Source organism: Jaculus jaculus, chromosome 8 (assembly GCF_020740685.1).
Source record: "Jaculus jaculus isolate mJacJac1 chromosome 8, mJacJac1.mat.Y.cur, whole genome shotgun sequence".
Classification (NCBI taxonomy): domain Eukaryota; kingdom Metazoa; phylum Chordata; class Mammalia; order Rodentia; family Dipodidae; genus Jaculus; species Jaculus jaculus.
The window spans coordinates 125,028,977-125,050,246 of NC_059109.1; the positions used below are offsets into that span (position 1 = coordinate 125,028,977).

Below are 21,270 nucleotides of genomic sequence, written 5' to 3' on the forward strand. Positions count from 1 at the left end.
CACAACCTTGAATCGTTCCCATGGGGAGTCCTCCCCATTTTTAGAGAGGGTATATGGGTCCAAGGCAACGAGTGACCTGGGACATGCTCCGCCTCTCTTAAGCGGCCCCACCCACATCTTGGCAGCCCCAGGCCGGGCTGTCAGTCTCCTTCCTCCGAGATAGGCTTGAGATGCCCTCCACCTGCGCCCTTCCCAGGTGGGGAAGGCGGGGCCGGGTGCCCCCGATTGGCGTGCGGGGCGGGGGAGAGGACCCGTAAAGGGAAGGGATGGCTGGATCGGTGCTGGGCTGACCACCGGCTGGGAGACCTGGACGCTTGCCAGGTCCCCTGCGCGAGAGTAACCAGCTCCCGGGCTCCCCTGCACCCAAGCCTCCTGGCCAGCATGACCGCCAGCGCGAGCGGCGGCCAGGGCTGCGCGCTCTCCTCGCTCTACGTAGGTGATCTGCACCCCGACGTCACCGAAGCCATGCTTTACGACATGTTCTCCCCCGTCGGCCCCATCCTGTCCATCCGCGTGTGTCGCGACGTGACCACCCGGCGCTCGCTGGGATACGCCTACATCAACTTCCAGCAGCCTGCAGATGGTGAGCTCCGGAGGGTGAGAGGGGGGAAAAATAGGAAGAGACGGCCCGCAGTCAGGGAGACAGCTGGGACTGGATCTCCCACGCTTTCATCTTCCCGGTTTGCAATCAGGGAAACTGAGGCCCAGAGACGAGGTGGTTGTTGGGAGGCACTCACTCCCTTGAAGGGAGAATTGGCAATTACCTTTGTGGCTTCCTGGTGTTGCGAGGCTTTGCTAGGCCCAAGTGAGAACAGCTGGGCTTTGGGGGGCCACGGGGACCTGAGATGGAAACCCAGCAGCTATGTGACACCGGGCTCGTTGCTCCAGCATTCGGAGCGCACCCAGCTGTCGTGATCGCTGGAGTCCCACCTGTCTTCAAGGGCCGGGCGTGGTGTCACACAAGCCTTTAATCCCAGCACTCGGGAGGCAGAGGTAGGAGGATCGCGGTGTGTTCCAGGCCAGTCTGGAACTACGTAGTGGATTTCAGGTCAGTGGGCAAGAGTGAGACTCTACCTGAAGGGAAAAAAAGAAAGTGGGGAGGAGAGATTCCAAGCAGCTGAGGAGGGAGGAGTTCAGGGCCATGCAGCTGGAGAGTGGGGAAGCCTGGCGATCCAGAACTCCAGTGTAGCCCGCCATTGGGTCTCCACCAGGTGCCTCACCTTCCTGATACCTGCAAAGTGGCCTACTCCACACGGGCTCCACAGTGCCTTCTTGGGGCTGAGAGAGTTGATCAGCCCAGTGTGTCCCTGCTGCTACTGAGTCTGAGAGTAGAGAGTTTTTGCAGGAGTTCTGCCACTAGGATCTAGGTTTTCCTGCTCTTTTTATTTTTATTTATTTATTTATTTATTTAGAGATGAGATCCCACTCACTCTAGCCCACTCTGGCCTTGAACTCATGGCGATCCTCCTACCTCCACTTCTACTCCTACTCCCGAGTGCTGGGATTAAAGATGTGAGCCACCACGCCCGGTGCCATTGGGTTCTAACTTTGGGCAAGGCCACCTTTGCACCTCTTTAGGTGTAAAATGGGTCTAAGGCTTTTTCATCCACAGCATGAAGAATGAAGACCTGATGTTTGAAGTACCATTTGGTACATTGTAAGCACTCTTTTGTTCTTCTTCTATCATTTATTTATTTGTGGTTTTTCAAGGTAGGATATTGCTCTAGCCCAGGCTGACCTGGAATTAATTTCAGGTTGGCCTCAAACTCATGGCAATTCTCTCCTACCTCTGCTTCCCAAGTGCTGGGATTAAAGGCGTGCTCCACCATGCCCAGCAAACATGTGTGTGTGTGCACGTGTGCGTGTATGCACACACATGTGCATGTGCACGTTATGTATGTACATGTGTGTGCAGATGCCCACACAGGCTAGCCAGCAAAAACCATTGGTGCCCTCTCAGCACTCATCCATGTATTTTCTGGAGATCTCCCTCAATCTGGAGCTGCCATTTTCTGTCCACGAACTCCAGCAATTCTCCAGTCTTCCCTCGCAATACCCACCCCACAGACTAGGATTTCAGACATGCATAGCCACACCCAGCTTTTTATGTGGGTTCTGGGGAGTCAAACTTGGCAATCTCATGCCCAAGAGGCCATTGTGACTAAGTGGCAAGCACTCTGAACTTCTGAGCCATCTTCCCAGCTCCTCCTCTGTAAGCATTCTGAAGTGCCAACCCAAGAACCAGTACCCCAGCTGGGTGTGAAAGTGCATCACTGTCATTCCAGTTACTGGGGAGCCTGGGCAGCAGCAGTGTGAGACTGAGGCCAACCTGGGCTACATAGTGAGACCCAGTCTCAAAATTAAGAAAGAAGGGCTGGAGAGATGGCTTAGCGGTTAAGCACTTGCCTGTGAAGCCTAAGGACCCCGGTTCGAGGCTCGGTTCCCCAGGTCCCACGTTAGCCAGATGCACAAGGGGGCGCATGCGTCTGGAGTTCGTTTGCAGTGGCTGGAAGCCCTGGCTCGCCCATTCTCTCTCTCTCCCTCTATCTGTCTTTCTCTCTGTCTGTCACTCTCAAATAAATAAATAAATAATGAACAAAAAAATATTTATAAAAAAAAATTAAGAAAGAAGCCGGGTGTGGTGGCACACCTCTTTAATCCCAGCACTTGGGAGGCAGAAGTAGGAGGATCGCTGTGAGTTCAAGGCCACCCTGGGACTACATAGTGAATCAGTCTAGGCTATAGCGAGACCCTGAAAGAACCCTTAGTTTGGGTCTTCTGGATGGATGGGGAGGTTCCCCGAGTGGAGTGTTTGTCATGACCGATCTGAATTCCATGGCACTTTTCCCTCCCCTCTGCTCTGCCCTCCCTCCCCCGCCAGCCCTTCCATCTTCCTCCAAGCCTCTCTACAAACCCCTCTACAAAGACCATGAGTGAAGCAAGACCCAAGTCTATAGGTGGGAGAATTTACCTGCAGAGAGAGTTTGGATTCTGGCTGCCTGTACTAGAACTGATTTCTGAAATGCCCAGCCTTAGACTGGAGGGATGGCTCAGTGGTTAAAGTGCTTGCCTGCAAAGCCTAACAACCCAGGTTTGATTGTCCAGTACACACATAAAGCCAAAGGCACAAAGTGGCGCAGGCATCTGGAATTTTTTTTGCAGTGGCTAGAACCGTGGCATGTCCATTCTCTCTCTCTCTCTTTCCTCTGTGCTTACAAATAAATAAATTGTTTTTATTTCTATTTTTTATAAGGAAGAGAATTGGCACACCAGGGCCTCTGGCCACTGCAATCGAACTTAAGACATATGTACTACCTTGCGCACATCTGTCTTATGTGAGTTCTGGGAAGTCAAACCTGGGTCTTTAGGCTTCACAGACAAGTGCCTTAACCACTAAGCCATCTCTACAGCCTCTAAATAGATAAAAAAAAATTTTTTTGGTTTTTCAAGGTAGGGTCTTACTCTAGCCCAGACTGACTTGGAATTCACTGTGTAGTCTTAGGCGGGCCTCGAACTCATGGCCATCCTTCTACCTTTGCCCCCTGAATGCTAGGATTAAAGGCGTGTACCACCAGCCCAGAAATAATTTTGTTTGTTTGTGTTCAAAGTAGGGTCTCACTCTAGCCCAGGCTGACCTGGAATTAACCTCAGGTTGGCTTCAAACCCATGGCAGTTCTCTCATACCTCTGCTTCCCAAGTGCTGGGATTAAAGGTGTGTGCCACCACGCCTGGCCCAGCAATAATTTTTTAAAAAGAGAGAAATGCCCAGACTTCCTTGGGCTGCTCCATTGTCCTCCCCCCATGCCTCTCCAAGCCTCTGAAGCTAGTAGAGCCCCTGACACAAGGGACGACATCTCACCTGGAGGGGAGCAGGCTGCAGAAGTGAAGTGGTAGAAGAATGAGCACAGACATTTTCTGCAATCTGCCAGCACTTATTTCATGTGTGGAACAAAATATGACTCCGTGCTTTCCGGTCTGCCAGTCAGCCTGGAGGTGGGTGGTATTGTCTTGGGTTGGGCGTGGAAAGGAAGGTACCAGCCTCTTCTCCTTACTTCACAGGTAAGGATGTGAGAGGACTTAGTGAACCCCTCTTTTACATTCATGTCCAAATGCTGTGCCTTAGAGGCCAGAATTGACTGGGAAGAGTGAGCTCTTCCTGTAAGGCAGGAAAAACAAATGTACATAAATCGCCTCAGCCCGTGTTAGGTGAGACTCAGAAAAATGCCTTCTCGGGCCGGAGAGACTGCTTAGTGGTTAAGGCACTTGCCTGCAAAGCCAAAGGACCTAGGTAAGCCAGATGCACATGGTGCTGCATGCATCTGGAGTTCATTTGCAGCGGCTGAAGGCCCTGGTGCACCTATTCTTTCTATCTGCTTCTTTCTCTCAAATAAATAATTAAAAAAAAAAAAAAAAAAGCCAGCCGTGGTGGCGCACGCCTTTAATCCCAGCACTCGGGAGGCAGAGGTAGGAAGATCGCCATGAATTCAAGGCCACCCTGAGACTACATAGTGAATTCCAAGTCAGCCCTGGCTACCGTGAGACCCTACCTTGGAAAATGAAAAAAAAGAAAATGCATTTTCTTTCTTCAGCTCCTAACTGAGCACCTTGAAGGTTCGGGTCGGACATATTTCCCTTAACTTAACTCCTCTCTCTCCTTCTCCTCCTGTCCAGCGGAACGAGCACTGGACACAATGAACTTTGAGGTGATTAAAGGTCAACCCATCCGCATCATGTGGTCCCATCGAGACCCTGGACTTAGAAAGTCAGGAATGGGCAACATCTTTATCAAAAATTTGGAGAACTCCATTGACAACAAAGCTTTATATGATACCTTCTCCACCTTTGGGAACATCCTCTCTTCTAAGGTGAGCGTGCCTCTCTGGGAGAGTCCGTATCAAAAAACCTCACATACAGTTAGGTTTCAGGGACAGCAAGGACATGACCAGCAGCTGTCCTTAGTATTTCCGTGGGTTTTTGTTGTTGTTGTTCTGGTTTATCTGAGGCAGAGTACATTTTTTTAATGTAGGGTCTCACTCTAACTCAGGCTGACCTGGAACTCTAGCCCTGGGCTGGCCTTGAACTCACAGCAATCCTCCTACTTCTGCTTCCCAAGTGCTGTGATTAAATGCATGCATCACCACGCATGGCTCTGTTTTATTTTTAATTTATATTTCTTTTTATTTTTTAATTTTTTAAATTTATTTATTTATTTATTTGAGAGTGACAGAGAGAAAGAAGCAGATAGAGATAGATAGAGAATGGGCGCGCCAGGGCTTCCAGCCACTGCAAACAAACTCCAGAAACATGTGCCCCCTTGTGCATCTGGCTAACGTGGGTCCTGGGGAGCCAAGCCTCGAACCAGGGTCCTTAGGCTTCACAGGCAAGTGCTTAACTGCTAAGCCATCTCTCCAGCCCATCCTTTTATTTTTTTTAATTTAATTTAATTTTTTTTTTTATTTGAGAGAGAGAAGGAGAGAATGGGTGCACTCAGGCCTCCAGCCACTGCTAACTAACTCCACATGCATGAGCCACCTTATGCATCTGGCTTATGTGAATCCTGGGGAATTGAACCGAGATCCTTTGGCTTTGAGGCAGGTTAACCGCTAAGCCATCTCTACAGCCCTAATTTTTTTTTTTTAATTTTTATTTATTTATTTGAGAGCGACAGACAGAGAGAGAAAGAAGCAGATAGAGAGAGAGAATGGGCGCGCCAGGGCTTCCAGCCACTGCAAACGAACTCCAGACACGTGCGCCCCCTTGTGCATCTGGCTAACGTGGGACCTGGGGAACCGAGCCTCGAACCGGGGTCCTTAGGCTTCACAGGCAAGCGCTTAACCGCTAAGCCATCTCTCCAGCCCCTACAGCCCTAATTTTTATTTCTTTATTTGCATGTGTGTGTGGTGCGCATACACACCAAGGTCTCTTGTCACTACAAATGAATGCCTCACCTACTATCTGAGCCTGGTATAAACCCTCAGGAGGCCTATGTGACCGGGTTTGGCTATGAGCTGGAACATCTGGTGTCCTCCATGTGGTCTTTCATCCTCTAGCAAGTTAGTCCAGGCCCTTCTCATAGCCGTGACAGATCCTAGAAAGGCAGAGAATGGAAAATTTTTAATGCATTTTATATATTTATGAAAGAGAGCTAGAGATTGGACATGCCAGAGCCTTTGGCTACTGCAAACGAACTCTAGACACATATGCCACCTTATGTATCTGGCTTTATATAGGTACTAGAACTAGAAAATCAAACCCAGATACCAACCACCTTAACCACAGGGACATCTCTCCAGCCCCTGGAAGATTTTTTTTTTTTCAGTGTAGGATCTCACCCTAATTCAGGCTGGCCTAGAATTTACTTTGTAGCCCCAGGCTGGCCTTGAATTCCTGGCAGTCCACCTACCTCTGTCTCGCAGGTATATGCCACCACACCTGGCCCAAGAGTGGAAGTTTACTAGGCTTCATGAGACCTCAGCTCAGAATTGTGACCCCAGCACTTTGAATTGCTTTCTATAGGTCAGAGAAAGTCTCAAGACCAACCCACATTCAGAGGGAAAAGGCAGTAAAATCACAGAATAGGCCTAGGGAGATGGCCCAGTGCATAAGAGTGCTTGCTGCTTAAGTATGAGGCCCCGAGAGAACCTGATACTGCCTGAGTTTGATTCCCTAGCACTCATGTAAAAATCTGGGCATGGGGGCTGGATAGGTGGCTTAGCGGTTAAGGTGTTTGTTTGCCTGCAAAGCCTCAGGACCCAGGTTTGATTTTGCAGTACTCATGTAAGCCAGATGCACAGGTGCATATACATCTGGAGTTCATTTGCAGTGGTTAGAGGCCATGGCACACCCATTCTCTTGGTTTTTCTCTTTCTTTTTCTCTCTCTCTCAAACAAATAAATAAAATTTCATAAAGAGAAAGACAGAACAAAAGAAAAAGAAAGAGGAGTGCTGGAGAGATGGCTTAGCACTTAAGGCACATGCCTGCAAAGCCTAAGGACACAGGTTCAATTCTCCAGGACCCATGTAAGCCAGATGCTCAAGGTGGTGCATGCATCTGGAGTTTGTTTGCAGTGGCTGGAGGCCCTGGTGCACCCATTCTCTCTCTATCTGTATGCTTCTTTCTCTCTCTGTCTGTCATTCTCAAATAAATAAATGAATAATAAGCAAACAATAATAGAAAAAGAGAAAGAAAGAGAGAAAGAAATGGGGCATGGTGGCACATACCTTTGATCCTAGCACTCCGAAGGCTGAGGTAGGAGGATCACTGTAAGTTCAATGCTGAGACCACACAGTAAATTCCAGGTCAGCCTGGCTAGAGTGAAACTCTACCTCGAGAAACACACACACACACACACACACACACACGAAGAAGAAGATGAATAAAAAAAGAAAAAGAAAGAAAGATAGAAAGAGAGCTGTAGAGCTGGTCATGGTGGTACACATCTTTAATCCCAACACTGGGGAGGCAGAGGTAGGAGGATGTGGATTGCTGTGAGTTCAAGGCATCCTGAGACTCCTAGTGAATTCCAGGTCAGCTTGAGCTAGAGTGAGACCCTATCTCAAAAAACCAAAAAAAAAAAAAAGAGAAGAAGAAGAAAAGAGAGTGTAGAGATGGTTTAGCAGTTAAGGCACTTGCATGTGAAGCCTAAGGACCCAGGCTCTATTTCCCAGATGCACATGGTGGCACATGTGTCTAGAGTTCGTAGTTGCTAGAGGCTCTGGCACTCCCACTCTTTCTCTCCCACCCTCTCTCTTTTTCTCATAAATAAATAAATAAAAATAAGAGAGATTGAGAGGGGAAAGGGTATGATGGAGGGTGGAGTTTCAAAGGGGAAAGTAGGGAGAAGGAGGGAATTATCATGAGTTATTGTCTACAATTATGGAAGTTTTCAATAATAAATTTTTAAAAATTAAACTTAAAAAAGAAAGAAAGAGAAAAGAGAACAAGAGAAAGGGGGTGCTAGAGAGGTGGCTTAGCAATTAAGGCACTAGCCTGTGAAGCCTAAGGATCCAGGTTCTTTGCCCCAGGACCTGCATAAGCCAGTTGCACAAGGTGGTTCTTGCATCTGGAGTTTGTTTGCAGTGGCTGAAGGCTCTGGCATGCCCATTCTATGTCTTTCTCTATCTGCCTCTCTTTCAAATAAATAAATAATAAATAAAATATTTTTAAAATATCCTAAGTTAAAAAAAAAAGAAAGAGAAAGAGGGGCTATAGAGATGGCTCAGTGCTTAAGGTGCTTGCCTTAAGCCTCCAAAGCCTAATTACCTGGGTTCAAAATACCCCAGTACCCACATAAAGGCAGATGCACAAAGTGGCACTTGCATCTGGAATTTGTAGTGGCTGGAGGCCCTGGCATGCCCATTTGTTCTTCCTGTCTCACTTCTACCTCTCTCTTCTTGCAAATAAATAAAGTATTTAAAAAGAAAGAAAGAGAGGAGAATGAAAGAAAGAGAAAGGGCTGAAGAGATTGCTTAGTGGCTAAGGCGCTTTCTGGGAAAGCCAAAGAACCCAGGTTCATGACCCTAGTACCCATGTAAAGCCAAATGCACAAGGTGGTGCCTGCATCTGGAGTTGTTTTGCAGTAGCAAGAGTCCCTGCTATACCCATTTTGTCCCTCTCAAATTAGTAAATAAATAAATATTTTTTAAAAATAGAGAGAAATAAGGAAATAGAAAGAGAGAGAGAGAGAGAAAGGGAGAAACAAAGAGATTGAATTTGGGGGCTCTTGGAGATGGCTCAGTGGTTAAAGCAACTTGCTTGCAAAGCCTTGTTGGCCCAGGTTCAATTCCCCAGCCACTCACATAAAGCTAGACAGGAAATTCAATTGCAGTAGCAAAAGATCTGGCATGTGCCTGTATACACACACACACACACACACACACACACAAAATAAATTTATTTATTTTTATTTAAGAGAGAGAATGGGCATGTCAGGGCTTCTAGCAGATGAACTCCAACTCCAGATGCCTGTGCCACTTTGTGCCTCTGGCTTTATGTGGGTACTGGGGATTTTGAATCTGGGTCCTTGGGCTTTGCAGGCAAGCACCTTAACAGCTGAGCCATCTCTCCAGTCCCTAAAATAATTTTTTAATAAAAGGAAAAGAAATTGTGTTTGTTGACCTGGTATGATGGCTTATACCTTTAATCCCAGCACTGAAGAGGCTAAGGTAGGAGGATCACTATGAGTTTGAGACCAGCATGAAATATAGAATAAGTTCCAAGTCTGCCTGGACTAGAGTGAGACCCTACCTCAAAAACATAAAAATAAAAAGTAAGGGACTGGAGAGATGGCTTAGCGATTAAGCACTTGCCTGTGAAGCCTAAGGACCCCAGTTCGAGGTTCAAGTCCCCAGGACCCATGTAATACAGATGCACAAGGGGGCACATGCATCTGGAGTTCGTTTGCAGTGGCTGGAGGCCCTGGTGCACACATTCTCTCTCTATTTGTCTGTCACTCTCAAATAAATAGATAAAAATAAACAAAAAATTATTAAAAAAAAAAAGTAAGCTGGGTATGGTGATGCTCACCTTTAATCCCAACACAGGAGGAAGAGGTAGGAGGCTCACTGTGAGCTTGAGGCCAGCCTGGGACTACAGAATGAGTTCCAGACCATCCTGGGCTAGAGTGAGACCCTGAACAACAACAAAATAGGTCTGTGGAAATGGTTCAGCAGATAAAAGCATTTGCTTGCCAAGCCACATAGGTTCAATTTCCCAGCACCATGTAAATCCAGATACACACAGTCATGAATGTGTCTGAAGTTCATTGACAGTGGCTGGAAACCCTGGTGCATCTATATAGTATGTATGCATATCTATCTTTCTCTCTCTTTCAAATAAAAATGTTTTTCAAAATGTAAACAGCCAGGTGTGGTAGTGCACACCTTTAATCCCAGCACTCAGGAGGCAGAGGTAAAGGATCACTATGAGTTCGAGGCCACTCTGAGACTACAGAGTGAATTCCAGGTCAGCCTGGGCTAGAGTGAGACCCTACCTCGGAAAACAAGAAAAAAAAAAGTAAAAAATGAGCCAGGCATGATGGCTTATACTTTTTAATGCCAGCACTCAGGAGGAAGAGGTAAGAGGATTGCTATGCGTTCAAGGCCAGCCTGGAACTATATAGTGAATTTCAGGTCAACTTGGGCTAGAGTGAGACCCTATCTGCAACAACACAAAACAAAAAAAGTAAATAATGCAGAAGGGAAGAAATTTGAAAAAGGAAGTTCTGTCAGGGCTGGGAAGATGCTTCAGCCACTAAAGGCTATGTGCTTATTTCTCATTAACCCTTCACTTTTATTCTTTCTCCCCAACATTCTTTTCCAAGACTGACTTCCTGCACTCCATCAGTACACTTCCAGGGTCCTTTTGAGTAGTTCCCCTATCTGGAAGAGAGACTAACTGCAACAACTTCATGCCCCATTCAGCAGGAAATAGTTAACGAGCTGACATCATTGCCCCTTGTCCTCTGACAGCAGTTAGAGTGCCTTCTCATGAGAGGGAGAAATTGGAGGGGGGAGTAGAGTTAGGGTGTCTGGACCTCTGAAGGTAAAAAGAGCAGGAATTTTTTTTTTTTTTTTTTTATCTCTTGCCTAGTTCCAAAGAGCTGTTTTTGCACAAGCAGTCAGGACCCCTCCTGGGAAGGAGGTCTTTCATAGGATTTAAACATCGTGGTTGGCCAAGTTCAGCCCCAGGCAATCAGGATCTTGGTGCCAGAGCTAATCTCTTCCTGACCAGCCCCTAGCCCTAACCAACCAGCTGGCCCTCTGGTTCCCCTGGACCAAAAAACAGCCCATCACCCTAAGGTTATAAACACCTTTTCAAGGGGAGGGAAGGGTGGTCTCTCTCTCTCTCTCTTTCTCTCATCACTTGGGAACTTAAAGCTGTGGGTGAGATTTTCCCTCGGCTGGGCCTGGGCTGGCTCAGCCCAGGCTCAGACCCAGGTCCAGCAGGGAAAGCCACTAGTCCTTACTCTCTGCATGGGTTCTTTATCCCCTCTAGCTCCCCACATGGCAGGAGCTCCAAGAACTGTTTTTTTTTTTTTTTTTTTTTTCCTTTCCATGCTTTCTCTCCCAGATCTGTATCTGGTCCCATGGACTCCTGAGCTACACGTGTCCCACATGGGCTTTTGAGCTCCACGTGGTGTACTTCTCCCCACTTTATTTCCCCTTACCTCCCAGCCTTCCCCTTTCTGCACTCCTTTGTAAAATCTGAATAAATGTGATATTTTAAAAATCAAAAAGAGGGGCTGGAGGAATGGCTTAGTGGTTAAGGCCTTTGTCTGCAAAGCTAAACACCCAGGATCGATTCCCCAGGACCCATGTTAGCTAGATGCACAAGGGGCACATGCATCTGGAGTTCATTTGCAGTGGCTGGAGGCCCTGGCACACCCACTCTCTCTCTCGCTTGCTCGCTCCCTCTTTCTCTGTCAAATAAATAAATAAAATATTAAAAAAACAAATAAAAAAAAGGAAAGACAATTCTGCCTCTTAGGACTGCAGATATGGCTCAGCAGTTAAAGCACTTGCCTGCAAAGCTTAAAGACCCAGGTTTGATTCCCTAGTAAGCCAGATGACAAGGTGGTTCATGCATCAGGAGTTCATTTGCAGTGGCTGGAGGCCCTGATATGCCCAATTCCCTCTCTCTCTCTATCTTTCTCCCTCTATAATAAATAAAGTATTTTTAGAACTCCAGACTCATGTGCCGCCTGTGCATCTGGCTTTACGTGGGTAGTGGGGAATCAAGCTGTGGCCATCAGGCTTTGCAAGCAAGTGCCTATAGCTGCTCAAGCATCTTCCCAGCCCTGATGGAGCTTTCTTTTTCAAGTTTCTTCCCTTCCACATTGTTTACTTATTTTGTTTTGTTGTTGGAGGTAGGGTCTCACTCTAGCCCAAGTTGACCTGGAATTCACTATATAGTTCCAAGCTGGCCTTGAACTCATAGCAATCCTCTTACCTCTTCCTCCTGAGTGCTGGTATTAAAAGTGTGAGCTATCATGCCTGGCCCTGGTCGCCTTCAGGGTTGTTCTTTTCTTGTGGACATCTAGGCCTTGGGGAGCATTTGAGGGAACCCAGGTAGATGGACTTGGGTCGTCTCAGGACCATGTGAGCATGAGCTGGCCGAGATTTTCTTCCAGAACTGTTCATCGAATGGCACAGTAATGTCTGACATGACCTGAATCTGTTTTCATATGGCTGGTAAAACAGATGAGCTATTAGCAGAATTATCAGAAACATATACACAACATTTAACCTTGATAATAGCCTTCCAGAGTGTACCTTTTAAAATTTGCCCTGGGGCCTAGCCAGGGCCAAAGGTTGGTACCATAGAGCCATTTGGGTACAATTAAAGGCTGTACATATATACTTTTGGTCTCAGGACTTGTTTAAGAATGTCCTGGTACAAGTTAGAAGAGATTCACCATTTTTCTCAGTATAAGGAAGTATTTTCAATTAAGCAACCTTGGTCAGATACACACACACACACACACATATATATATATATCTGAAATATATATGTATATATACATATATATCACATATCTATGTATCATATATGTATGTGATATATATATATATACATACATACATATATATTTCAGATTTTAAAATAATCCTTTTGACATCTATGGTTGTTTTTTCTTATAGAATTAGAACTATGAGAGCTGGGGACAGCATGTCTTAAGGCCTTGCTTGTTTCTCCTCTTGGAAAGCTCTTGTTGCATTACTTATTATAGGCCATTCATATATTTGAGGTGTCCCTTTATCTTTGGTTATCCATTTCTCTCTGAGTATTTTTTAAATTTTTTTTAAATTTATTTGAGAGCAACAGACAGAGAAAGAGGCAGAGAGAGAGAGAGAGAATGGGTGCGCTAGGGCCTCCAGCCACTGCAAATGAACTCCAGACGCATGCGCTCCCTTGTGCATCTGGCTAACATGGGTTCTGGGGAATCCAGCCTCGAACTGGGGTTCTTAGGCTTCACAGGCAAGTGCTTACCCACTAAGCCATCTCTCCAGTCCCTCTCTGAGTGTTTAAGACCAAGCAGATTGCCAAAATTTAATCAAGGCTTTATTTTGGAGGTCACTAGTGGCTCTCCAAAGGAGACTTTAGGGACCAGGGAGTATCCCTATAGTTTACTGGTGTTTTCTGTCTGTTAGGATGGTTCAGGGCTGTGCTGGCCAAGAAGTTTTCCCTTCTTTGAGAAGCCAGGAGGACTGATTGCTCCTCACTTGTGATTCTCCTGTTTCAGACTACACACCAATTTTTTTGGTGTTGTTGTTTGGGTCTCCATATCCTCCCTGATGAGGATGACAGGTGACTTACCAGGGGGCTAGTGTAGAAGTGAGGGACAGAATTTTCATTCATCCCTGCCCCATCTCAGATCAAACCCATGGCCCCCGTGCATCCTTGGTAAGTGCTGCACCACTGAGCTACATCCAGAGCTGCCAGAGAATTGTTGAGCTCTCATAAGCAAGCCCACAGGGACCCTTTTGCATCTCTTTTCTCCCTGACACCCCCGTGGGATGTTCGGTCTTTTCCTCTGTGGCCCAGGTGGTGTATAACGAACATGGCTCCCGGGGCTTCGGCTTTGTGCATTTCGAGACCTATGAGGCTGCGCAGAAGGCTATCAGCACCATGAACGGGATGTTGCTAAATGACCGCAAAGTGTGAGTGGCCGGCCAGGCCTGGGCAAGGGGCAGAGGCTGCAAGGGGCAGAGGCACTGTCAGTGAGAAGCCATGCTTCTGCTGCTGCCATCTAGTGGGGTGCCAGGAGCTGGGCAGCAATCTTCTTCCTCCAAGTGTGACCTCATCCTCTCAGGGACTCCCTTTCCTCACATAAACATGAGTACATGATGTCAAAGGCTTGCTTTAAGTAAGAAATGATGGAAGTCTGGGCTGGAGAGACGGCTTAGCGGTTAAGGTCCTTGCCTGTGAAGCCCAGGTAGCCAGGTTTGGTTCTCCAGTGCCCACATAAAGCCCGATGCACAACGTGGTGCACGCGTCTATAGTTGGTTTGCAATGGCCAGAGTCCCTGGTGTGCCCATTCTTTCTTTCTCTGCCTCTCTCTCTCTCTCTCTCTTTAAAGAAAGAAATGATGGGATTCTAGAGAGAATAGCTAATGGCCAAATCTCCTCTGTTTTTAGTCCTTTCTCTCAGTAGGACTGCAGTTTTTTTTCCCCCCTAAACCTTGTGTGCTGTTCCTTGGGCTTTCGGGACAGAAAGATGAATAGGCATATGCTCTGCCTGCCCACGTTGGGTACGGTCCCCACTTCACAGATGGCAAATTGGAATGCAGGCACTGGAGAGAACCTGCTGTCACTTCCTCCAGTTTGAATTCTGCCCGCCTGATATCCCAGCTGCCTGGTTGGAGCTGTGGAGGCACGGCAGCTTTTAGATTTTATTTTTAAGGCTGGAGAGATGGCTTAACGGTTAAGGCATTTGCCCGCAAAGCCTTAGCCAAAGGATCCTGGTGCCTCCAACTCCTGAGGGCTGGGATTTTAGGGTTAGGTCACCACAGGTAGCTGCACAAGGGGACTCTGAGCTATCAGATGCACTGAGCTCCTTTTTCTGGAGTTTCTCATGAGAAACTGGTGACCTGTCCTGCTGCATTTGGCTGCTCTTTCCTCGGCTCTCAGGCACCATCTTCTGTTAGAAACCACCGGCGCGTTTGCCTCTGCCACTCACTCAAGAGTGTTCCACTCTTGGCATCTGTTCCAATTTACTTACGATCAGTGCGCCCTGGATACCACCTAAATTTCTCCTTAGACTTGTTATTTTAATCAAGGATGCTTTCCAGCCAGGAGCAGTGGCACATGACTATAGTTTGAGCTACTGGGGAGGCTGAGGCAAAAAGATTGCCTGGGCTCCCCAGGAATTTCAGGCCAGCCTGGGCAACATGGCAAGACCTTTCTCTCTCCCTGCCCCATCTCTTTCTGTATGTGTGTGTGAGTCCCTTCCACCCCTTCTTCTTCTCCCTGTCTCCAAAATAAATAAATAAATAATAAGGAAAGGGACACTTTCCTAGATGTGTTTATATGAACCTGGAAATTCCAGCTTTTTCCTTACATTTCTTTGTGTGTGTGTGTGTGTGTGTGTGTGTGTGTGTGTGTGTGTGTGTGTTGGACACTGCTGGGGATTAAACTAGGACCTCACACATGCCAAGTAAGCACTCTACCACGGAACTATATTTCCATCTCAGAAATTTCAGATTTTAAAAATCAGTATTATATTTTAGTGATGTTGTCCCACCCCACCCTCCCAGACTGACCAGGCCTTGACCATGTCTGATTAACTCACCCCGTCCTGGCTTCTCCAGTATATGTCAAATAAATAAGCCAAACCCTAAGACATGATTTGCATCCCTGTCTTGCAGGAATGAACACCGAGGCTAAAAGAGGTTAAGTAACTTGCCCAGAGTCACACAATTAGCCAAATGCAGCATAAGGATTCAAGCTATTATGTCTTTCTTTTCTCCCGCACTCTCAGTTGCCTGGTCTACTGTATAGTTTGTGAACATTTGTCCCAAGGATGAAGTCTTTGTAACCGTATGCAAGGGCAAAGCTCTGGAATATAGCTTCTTTTCTTTTATTTTTTTTTGTTCATTTTTATTTATTTATTTGAGAGTGACAGAGAAAGAGGCAGATAGAGAGAAAATGAGAGAATAGGTACACCAGGGCCTCCAGCCACTGCAAACGAACTCCAGATGGGTGCGCCCCCTTGTGCATCTGGCTAATGTGGATCCTGGGGAATCAAGCCTCGAACCAGGGTCGTTAGGCTTCACAGGCAAGCGCTTAACCGCTAAGCCATCTCTCCAGCCCGGAATATAGCTTCTTGACCATTGGAAGTAACTGAGCCTTGGACCTGTTCAGTCCACAGAGTTTTGCACTTCTTAGATTTAGGGTGAGAGATACGGAGGGCAAAGTGACCCGAGTGGCTCAGGGATGCCAGGTGGGCCAGGGCTGGGATGGCGGGGTGTGGGGGGTTGGCTGAGGCTGGCGGCTCCTGCTCTGTTGATGTCTGCAGCTTTGTTGGCCACTTCAAGTCTCGACAGAAGCGGGAGGCAGAGCTTGGGGCTCGAACCGTGGGATTCACCAACATCTATGTGAAGAACCTTCACGTGGACATGGATGAGCAGGGCCTGCAGGACCTCTTCTCCCAATTTGGTGGGCATGTTTTCCAAGGAAGAGGGGGATCACTATTGCTCTCCTTCCACACCCGGGTTTGGTGGGGGAAGAGGGCCTTCCTGAGGGCTTGTGGGAAGGGAGGGAACATCTGGGCCTTGCTGGACTCCCAGTTGAGCCAGTTTGGTCCATCCCAGGAAAGACACAGAGCGTGAAGGTGATGAGGGACATCAGCGGCCAGTCCCGGGGATTTGGGTTTGTCAACTTTGAGAAGCATGAGGAAGCCCAGAAGGTAGGCACTTCCCCATGGCTCTGCTCCAGGGAGGTGGCATTGAGCCAAGACAGGGAGAAGGAAGGTCAGGACTGAGCCCCCAGCTGCTCACGGAGCTGGGAGGAGTTTCACTGAGCCGGGAGGAGTTTCACTGAGCCAAGGTGGGAGAGCCTCCCACACAGCCCGTGACTCCAGGGCCAAAGGCTCCAACCTTCCTGTGGCTGCTAAGCTTTGATGTTCAAAGAATTGAATATTTTGGCAATGAAGCAAAAGTCTTCATTATGGTATATAAATATTTATTGATGAACTGACCTCCTAAGAACTTCCCCTTCAAATGTTTCTCTTAACTCCAGTGTAAAATCCTAACCAGTGAGTGAGCTATATGCTTGGGTCTGACTTCTGCTGATTTGTGTGGATAAGCCAATGAAAACTCAGGTCTATAAATGGATCAGAGAGAACTTGGAAGTCCCACAGAAGATGCAATATTTTTGTTTGTTTGTTTTGTTTTTCAATGTAGGGTCTCACTCTAGCCCATGCTGACCTGGAATTCACTATGGAGTCTCAGGGTAGCCTCGAACTCACAGTGATCCTCCTACCTGTTTCCTAAATGCTGGGATTAAAGGCGTGCGCCACCACACCCAGCAGAAGATGCAAAATTCAATGCCATCAAACTTTTGAGGGAAATAATGGTACCAACACATGGCATGTCCATACGAAGTATATGCTTAATAAATAAAAATCTTCATCCAGCAGACTTAGGACAGTTAACGAAAGAAAAGAAAAATCAGGGCTGGACAGATGGCTTAGTAGTTAAGGTGCTTGCCTGCAAAGCCAAAGGACCTCAATTTGATTCCCCAGTACCCATGTAAGCTAGATGCACAAGGTGGCACATGCATCTGGAGATCATTTACAGTGGCTGGAAGCCCTGGTGTGCCCATTCTCACTCACTCTGCCTATTTCCCTCTCCTCTCAAATAAATAAATAAAAAGAAAATATTAAAAAAAGAAAAGAAAAATTAGTCTAGAGAGATGGTTTAGTGTTTAAGACATTTACCTGCAAAGCCAAAGGACCTCAGTTCAATTTCCCAGAACTCACATAAGCCAGATGCACAAGGTGGCTCCATGCATCTAGAGTTCATTTGCAGTGGCTGGAGGCTCTGGCCCGCCCATTCTCTCTATATATCTCTTAAATAAATAAATAAAAATAAAAAAATCAACAAGAGTTATGATGCAAATATTTCTTAAAACCTTTTATATTACTATTTTTATTTGCAAGAGAGAGAAGGAAAGCATGAGTGTGCCAAGGCCTCTAGTTATTGCACATGAATTCTAGTTGCATGCACCACTTTGTGCACCTGGGTTTACATGGGTACTGGGGAATTGAACCTAGTCCATCAGGCTTTGCAAGCAAGTGTCTTTAACTGTTGAGCCATCTCTCCAGCCCCAAGAGTGTTATTTTTATAATAGATTTTATTATTATTATTATTGTTGTTGTTGTTGTTGTTATTGGTTTTACAAGATAGGGTTTCACTCTTGCTCAGGCTGACCTGGAATTCACTATGTAGGCCCAGGGTGGCCTTGAGCTCATGGCAATCCTCCTAACTCTGCCTCCCCAGTGCTGGGATTAAAAGCATGCACTACAACGCCTAGCTAGATTTTATTTTATTTTATTTAAGATTTTAGAGACAGAAAGAGGGAGAGAGAGAGAGAGTGAGAATGGGTGCATCAGGGCCTCTCTAGCCACTGCAAACAAACTCCAGACACATGAGCCACCACATATATCTGGCTTACATGGGACCTGGAGAACCGAACCTGGGTCCTTAGGCTTTGCAGGCATACGCCTTAACCACTAAGCCATCACTCCAGCCCTAGATTTTTTAAATTTATTTTTGGTTTTTCAAGGTAGGGTCTCACTGTAGCCCAGGCTGACCTGGAATTCACTCTGTAGTCTCAGGGTGGCCTCAAACTCATGGCGATCCTCCTACCTCTGCCTCCCGAGTGTTGGGATTAAAGGTGTGCGCCACCATGCCTGGCGATTTTGTTTTTTAAATAGAGAACAGTTGTAGGTTCACAGCAAAACCGATTAGAAGGTACAAATATTCTATATACACCTTACCCCTGCATAGACAAAGTCTCCCCTTTATCAACATCCCCCATTGCAGTGGTATATATATTACAACTGAGAATTGACCTTGGTACATACATCCTTGACACTGAGAGTCCATAGTTTACATCAGGGTTCTGTGGGCCTGGGCAAATGTACAAGGGCATATGCATACCAAAACTGTGTTCTGCTGATGCTTTTCTACTCCTAACCACTGGCTGCAACTGGCCTCATAGTTCTACCTTCTCCAGAATGTAACTGCAGTTAGGTAGTATTCATTTTTTCACATGTTTCAATATAACATGTATTTTAAACTTTTTATTATTTGAGCGAGAAAGAGAGACAGAAAGAATGGGCATGCCAGGGCCTCCTGCCACTGCAAACTCCAGGCACATGCACCACTTTGTGCATCTAGCTTATGCGGGTACTGACAAATAGAACCCAGGCCCTTAGGCCTTGGAAGAAAACACCTTTATCAGCTGAGCTACCTTTCCAGCTCCTTGTTTTTTTTTTTCTTTTTAAAAAATACTATTTGGGCTGGAGAGATGGCTTAGCGGTTAAGCGCTTGCCTGTGAAGCCTAAGGACCCCAGTTCAAGGCTCGATTCCCCAGGTCCCACGTTAGCCAGATGCACAAGGGGGCGCACGTGTCTGGAGTTCGTTTGCACAGGCTGGAAGCCCTGGCGCGCCCATTCTCTCTCTCTCTCCCTCTATCTGTCTTTCTCTCTGTGTCTGTCGCTCTCAAATAAATAAATAAATAAAAATTTTTAAAAAAATACTATTTTATTTATTTGACAGAGAAAGAGAGAGAGAGAGAATGGGTGCACCACAGCCACCAGCCACTGCAAATGAACTCCGAATGAGTGCGCCTCCTTGTGCATCTGGCTAACATGGGTCCTAGGGAATCAAACCTCCCGGGTCCTTTGGCCTTGCAGGGAACACCTTAACCGCTAAGCCATCCCGCCAGCCCCCCACCCATCAAATTTTTATTTATTTATTTGTAAGCAGAAAGAGTTAGAGAGAAGAGAAACAGAGATAGAGAGAATAGGCATACCAGGGCCTCCAGCCATTGCAAATGACTTCCAGATGCATGTACCACTGTGCATCTAGCTTTATTAGGGAATAGCACTCAGGTCTTTAGACTTTGCAGGCAAACACCTTAGTCACTGAGCCATCTCCAGCCTTTGTTGTTGTTGTTGTTTTGTTTTTTGTTTTTTTAAGGTAGGGTTTTGCTCTAGCCCAGGCTGACCTGGAATTCACTATGTAGTCTCAGGGTGGCCTCAAACTCACAGTGATCCTCCTACCTCTACTTCCTGAGTGCTGGAATTAAAGGTGTGTGCTACCATGCCCGGCTTTAAATATTTATATTTTTTGTTATGTCCCTGGCTTACCTGGAACTTGCTGTGTAGACTAGGCTGGCCTTGATCCAGATAGTTACCAAGTGCCTTCCTCTCCTCTCCCCAGGCTGTGGACAACATGAACGGCAAGGAGGTAAACGGGCAGCAGCTGTACGTGGGCCGGGCCCAGAAGCGGGCAGAGCGGCAGAGTGAGCTAAAGCGCAGGTTTGAGCAGATGAAGCAGGACCGGCAGGGCCACTACCAGGTGAGGTCTCCCGGGGCTGCTGCCTCTAGCAGAAGAAAGGCCTGCATGCGGCTCCTTTCTCTGGCCATCCTACTTCTAGCAACTTGGCTCAGGGCAGGACTCAGATGAGCCTCCAGACAGACTCCACTTGGAACAGTGGGGAATCAGGACACAATACAGCCTGATCGTGGGGGTTTTGAAATCTTAATTGGAGTCTGTCTGTGGCCGCTCCACCGAATCTCCTGGAGTGTAGGGTTCAGACTGAGCTCTGAGCCTCAGCCTGTGGGAGAATCCAGAGCTCTCTGTACAGCTCCCATGTGTGACATGGGGGGTCTGGGATCCGAGCAGGTATGGGTGAGCTGCTGGGGGTCTTAGACGTTGTGTGGATTATAGCTATAAGGTACGGGCATGCTGAGGGTTTGGGGTGTCGTGTGCTGTGGGAGGCTGGGTGCCCCATATCCCTCGTGGCCCTTGCCCTCCCCAAGGCAGTCTGGAGCTCGAGGGACAGGGACATGGAGCAATATTCCTTCCTTCAGGGTGTGAACCTCTACGTGAAGAACCTGGATGACTCCGTCAATGATGAGAAGCTGAGGGAAGTGTTCTCTGTCTATGGAGTTATCACCAGTGCCAAGGTGAGAGTCGCTGCACTTCAGGGGGGGCGGCGGGGGCAGCCTTCCCTTCATTCTTTCTCCCCCTACCCCCATAGCTTCCAGCTGCTTGGAATGGAACCCAGGCCTGTAGGCTTTGCAAGCAAGGGCTTTTAACCTCTGAGCCATCTTCCCAGCCCCTAAAGTTACATCTTCCATGAACTCTTGAAGAACCTGGCCCCATCCTTTGAGGAGACAATAGAAGTTGTGTGTGGAGTCCTGGCCATGTAGAAACCACTAACTAGGTGGCCCTGGAGAAGTCACTCTTGAGTCTCCCTTTCTCTCCCCTGAAGGAAGTGCCACAGTACCTCTCATCCCGAGATTGTGTGTGAGCCACAAAGTCTTGCAAAGTGGGCAGCACACAGTAGGCCTCGGCAAATGGGGTGTCCCTTATCAAGATTTGCCACAGGGCCTGCGGGGTGATAGACATGACCCCACAGGAGGAGAGGAGTAGGGTCCAGGAGTCTTCCTCCCTTTGTTTGGCGGTAGGGTCTCCTTCTAGCCCAGGCTGCCCTGGAACTCACTCTGCTGGCTTCAAACTCACTGAGACCCTC

The 21,270-nt window shown here is 47.3% G+C and overlaps 1 protein-coding gene across 1 annotated transcript in view; it reads left to right on the plus strand.

The window, feature by feature from the left end:
* Positions 1 to 381: 381 nt before the first annotated feature.
* Pabpc1l (poly(A) binding protein cytoplasmic 1 like) overlaps positions 382 to 21,270 on the plus strand; it is a 30,212-nt gene continuing 9,323 nt past the window's right edge. The window contains exons 1-7 of the mRNA XM_045157069.1: positions 382 to 583; positions 4,672 to 4,865; positions 13,547 to 13,662; positions 16,019 to 16,158; positions 16,314 to 16,408; positions 19,953 to 20,090; positions 20,606 to 20,701. Of these exons, the coding sequence (XP_045013004.1) occupies positions 382 to 583; positions 4,672 to 4,865; positions 13,547 to 13,662; positions 16,019 to 16,158; positions 16,314 to 16,408; positions 19,953 to 20,090; positions 20,606 to 20,701 (981 nt within the window). The remainder of the gene's footprint in view (positions 584 to 4,671; positions 4,866 to 13,546; positions 13,663 to 16,018; positions 16,159 to 16,313; positions 16,409 to 19,952; positions 20,091 to 20,605; positions 20,702 to 21,270) is intronic.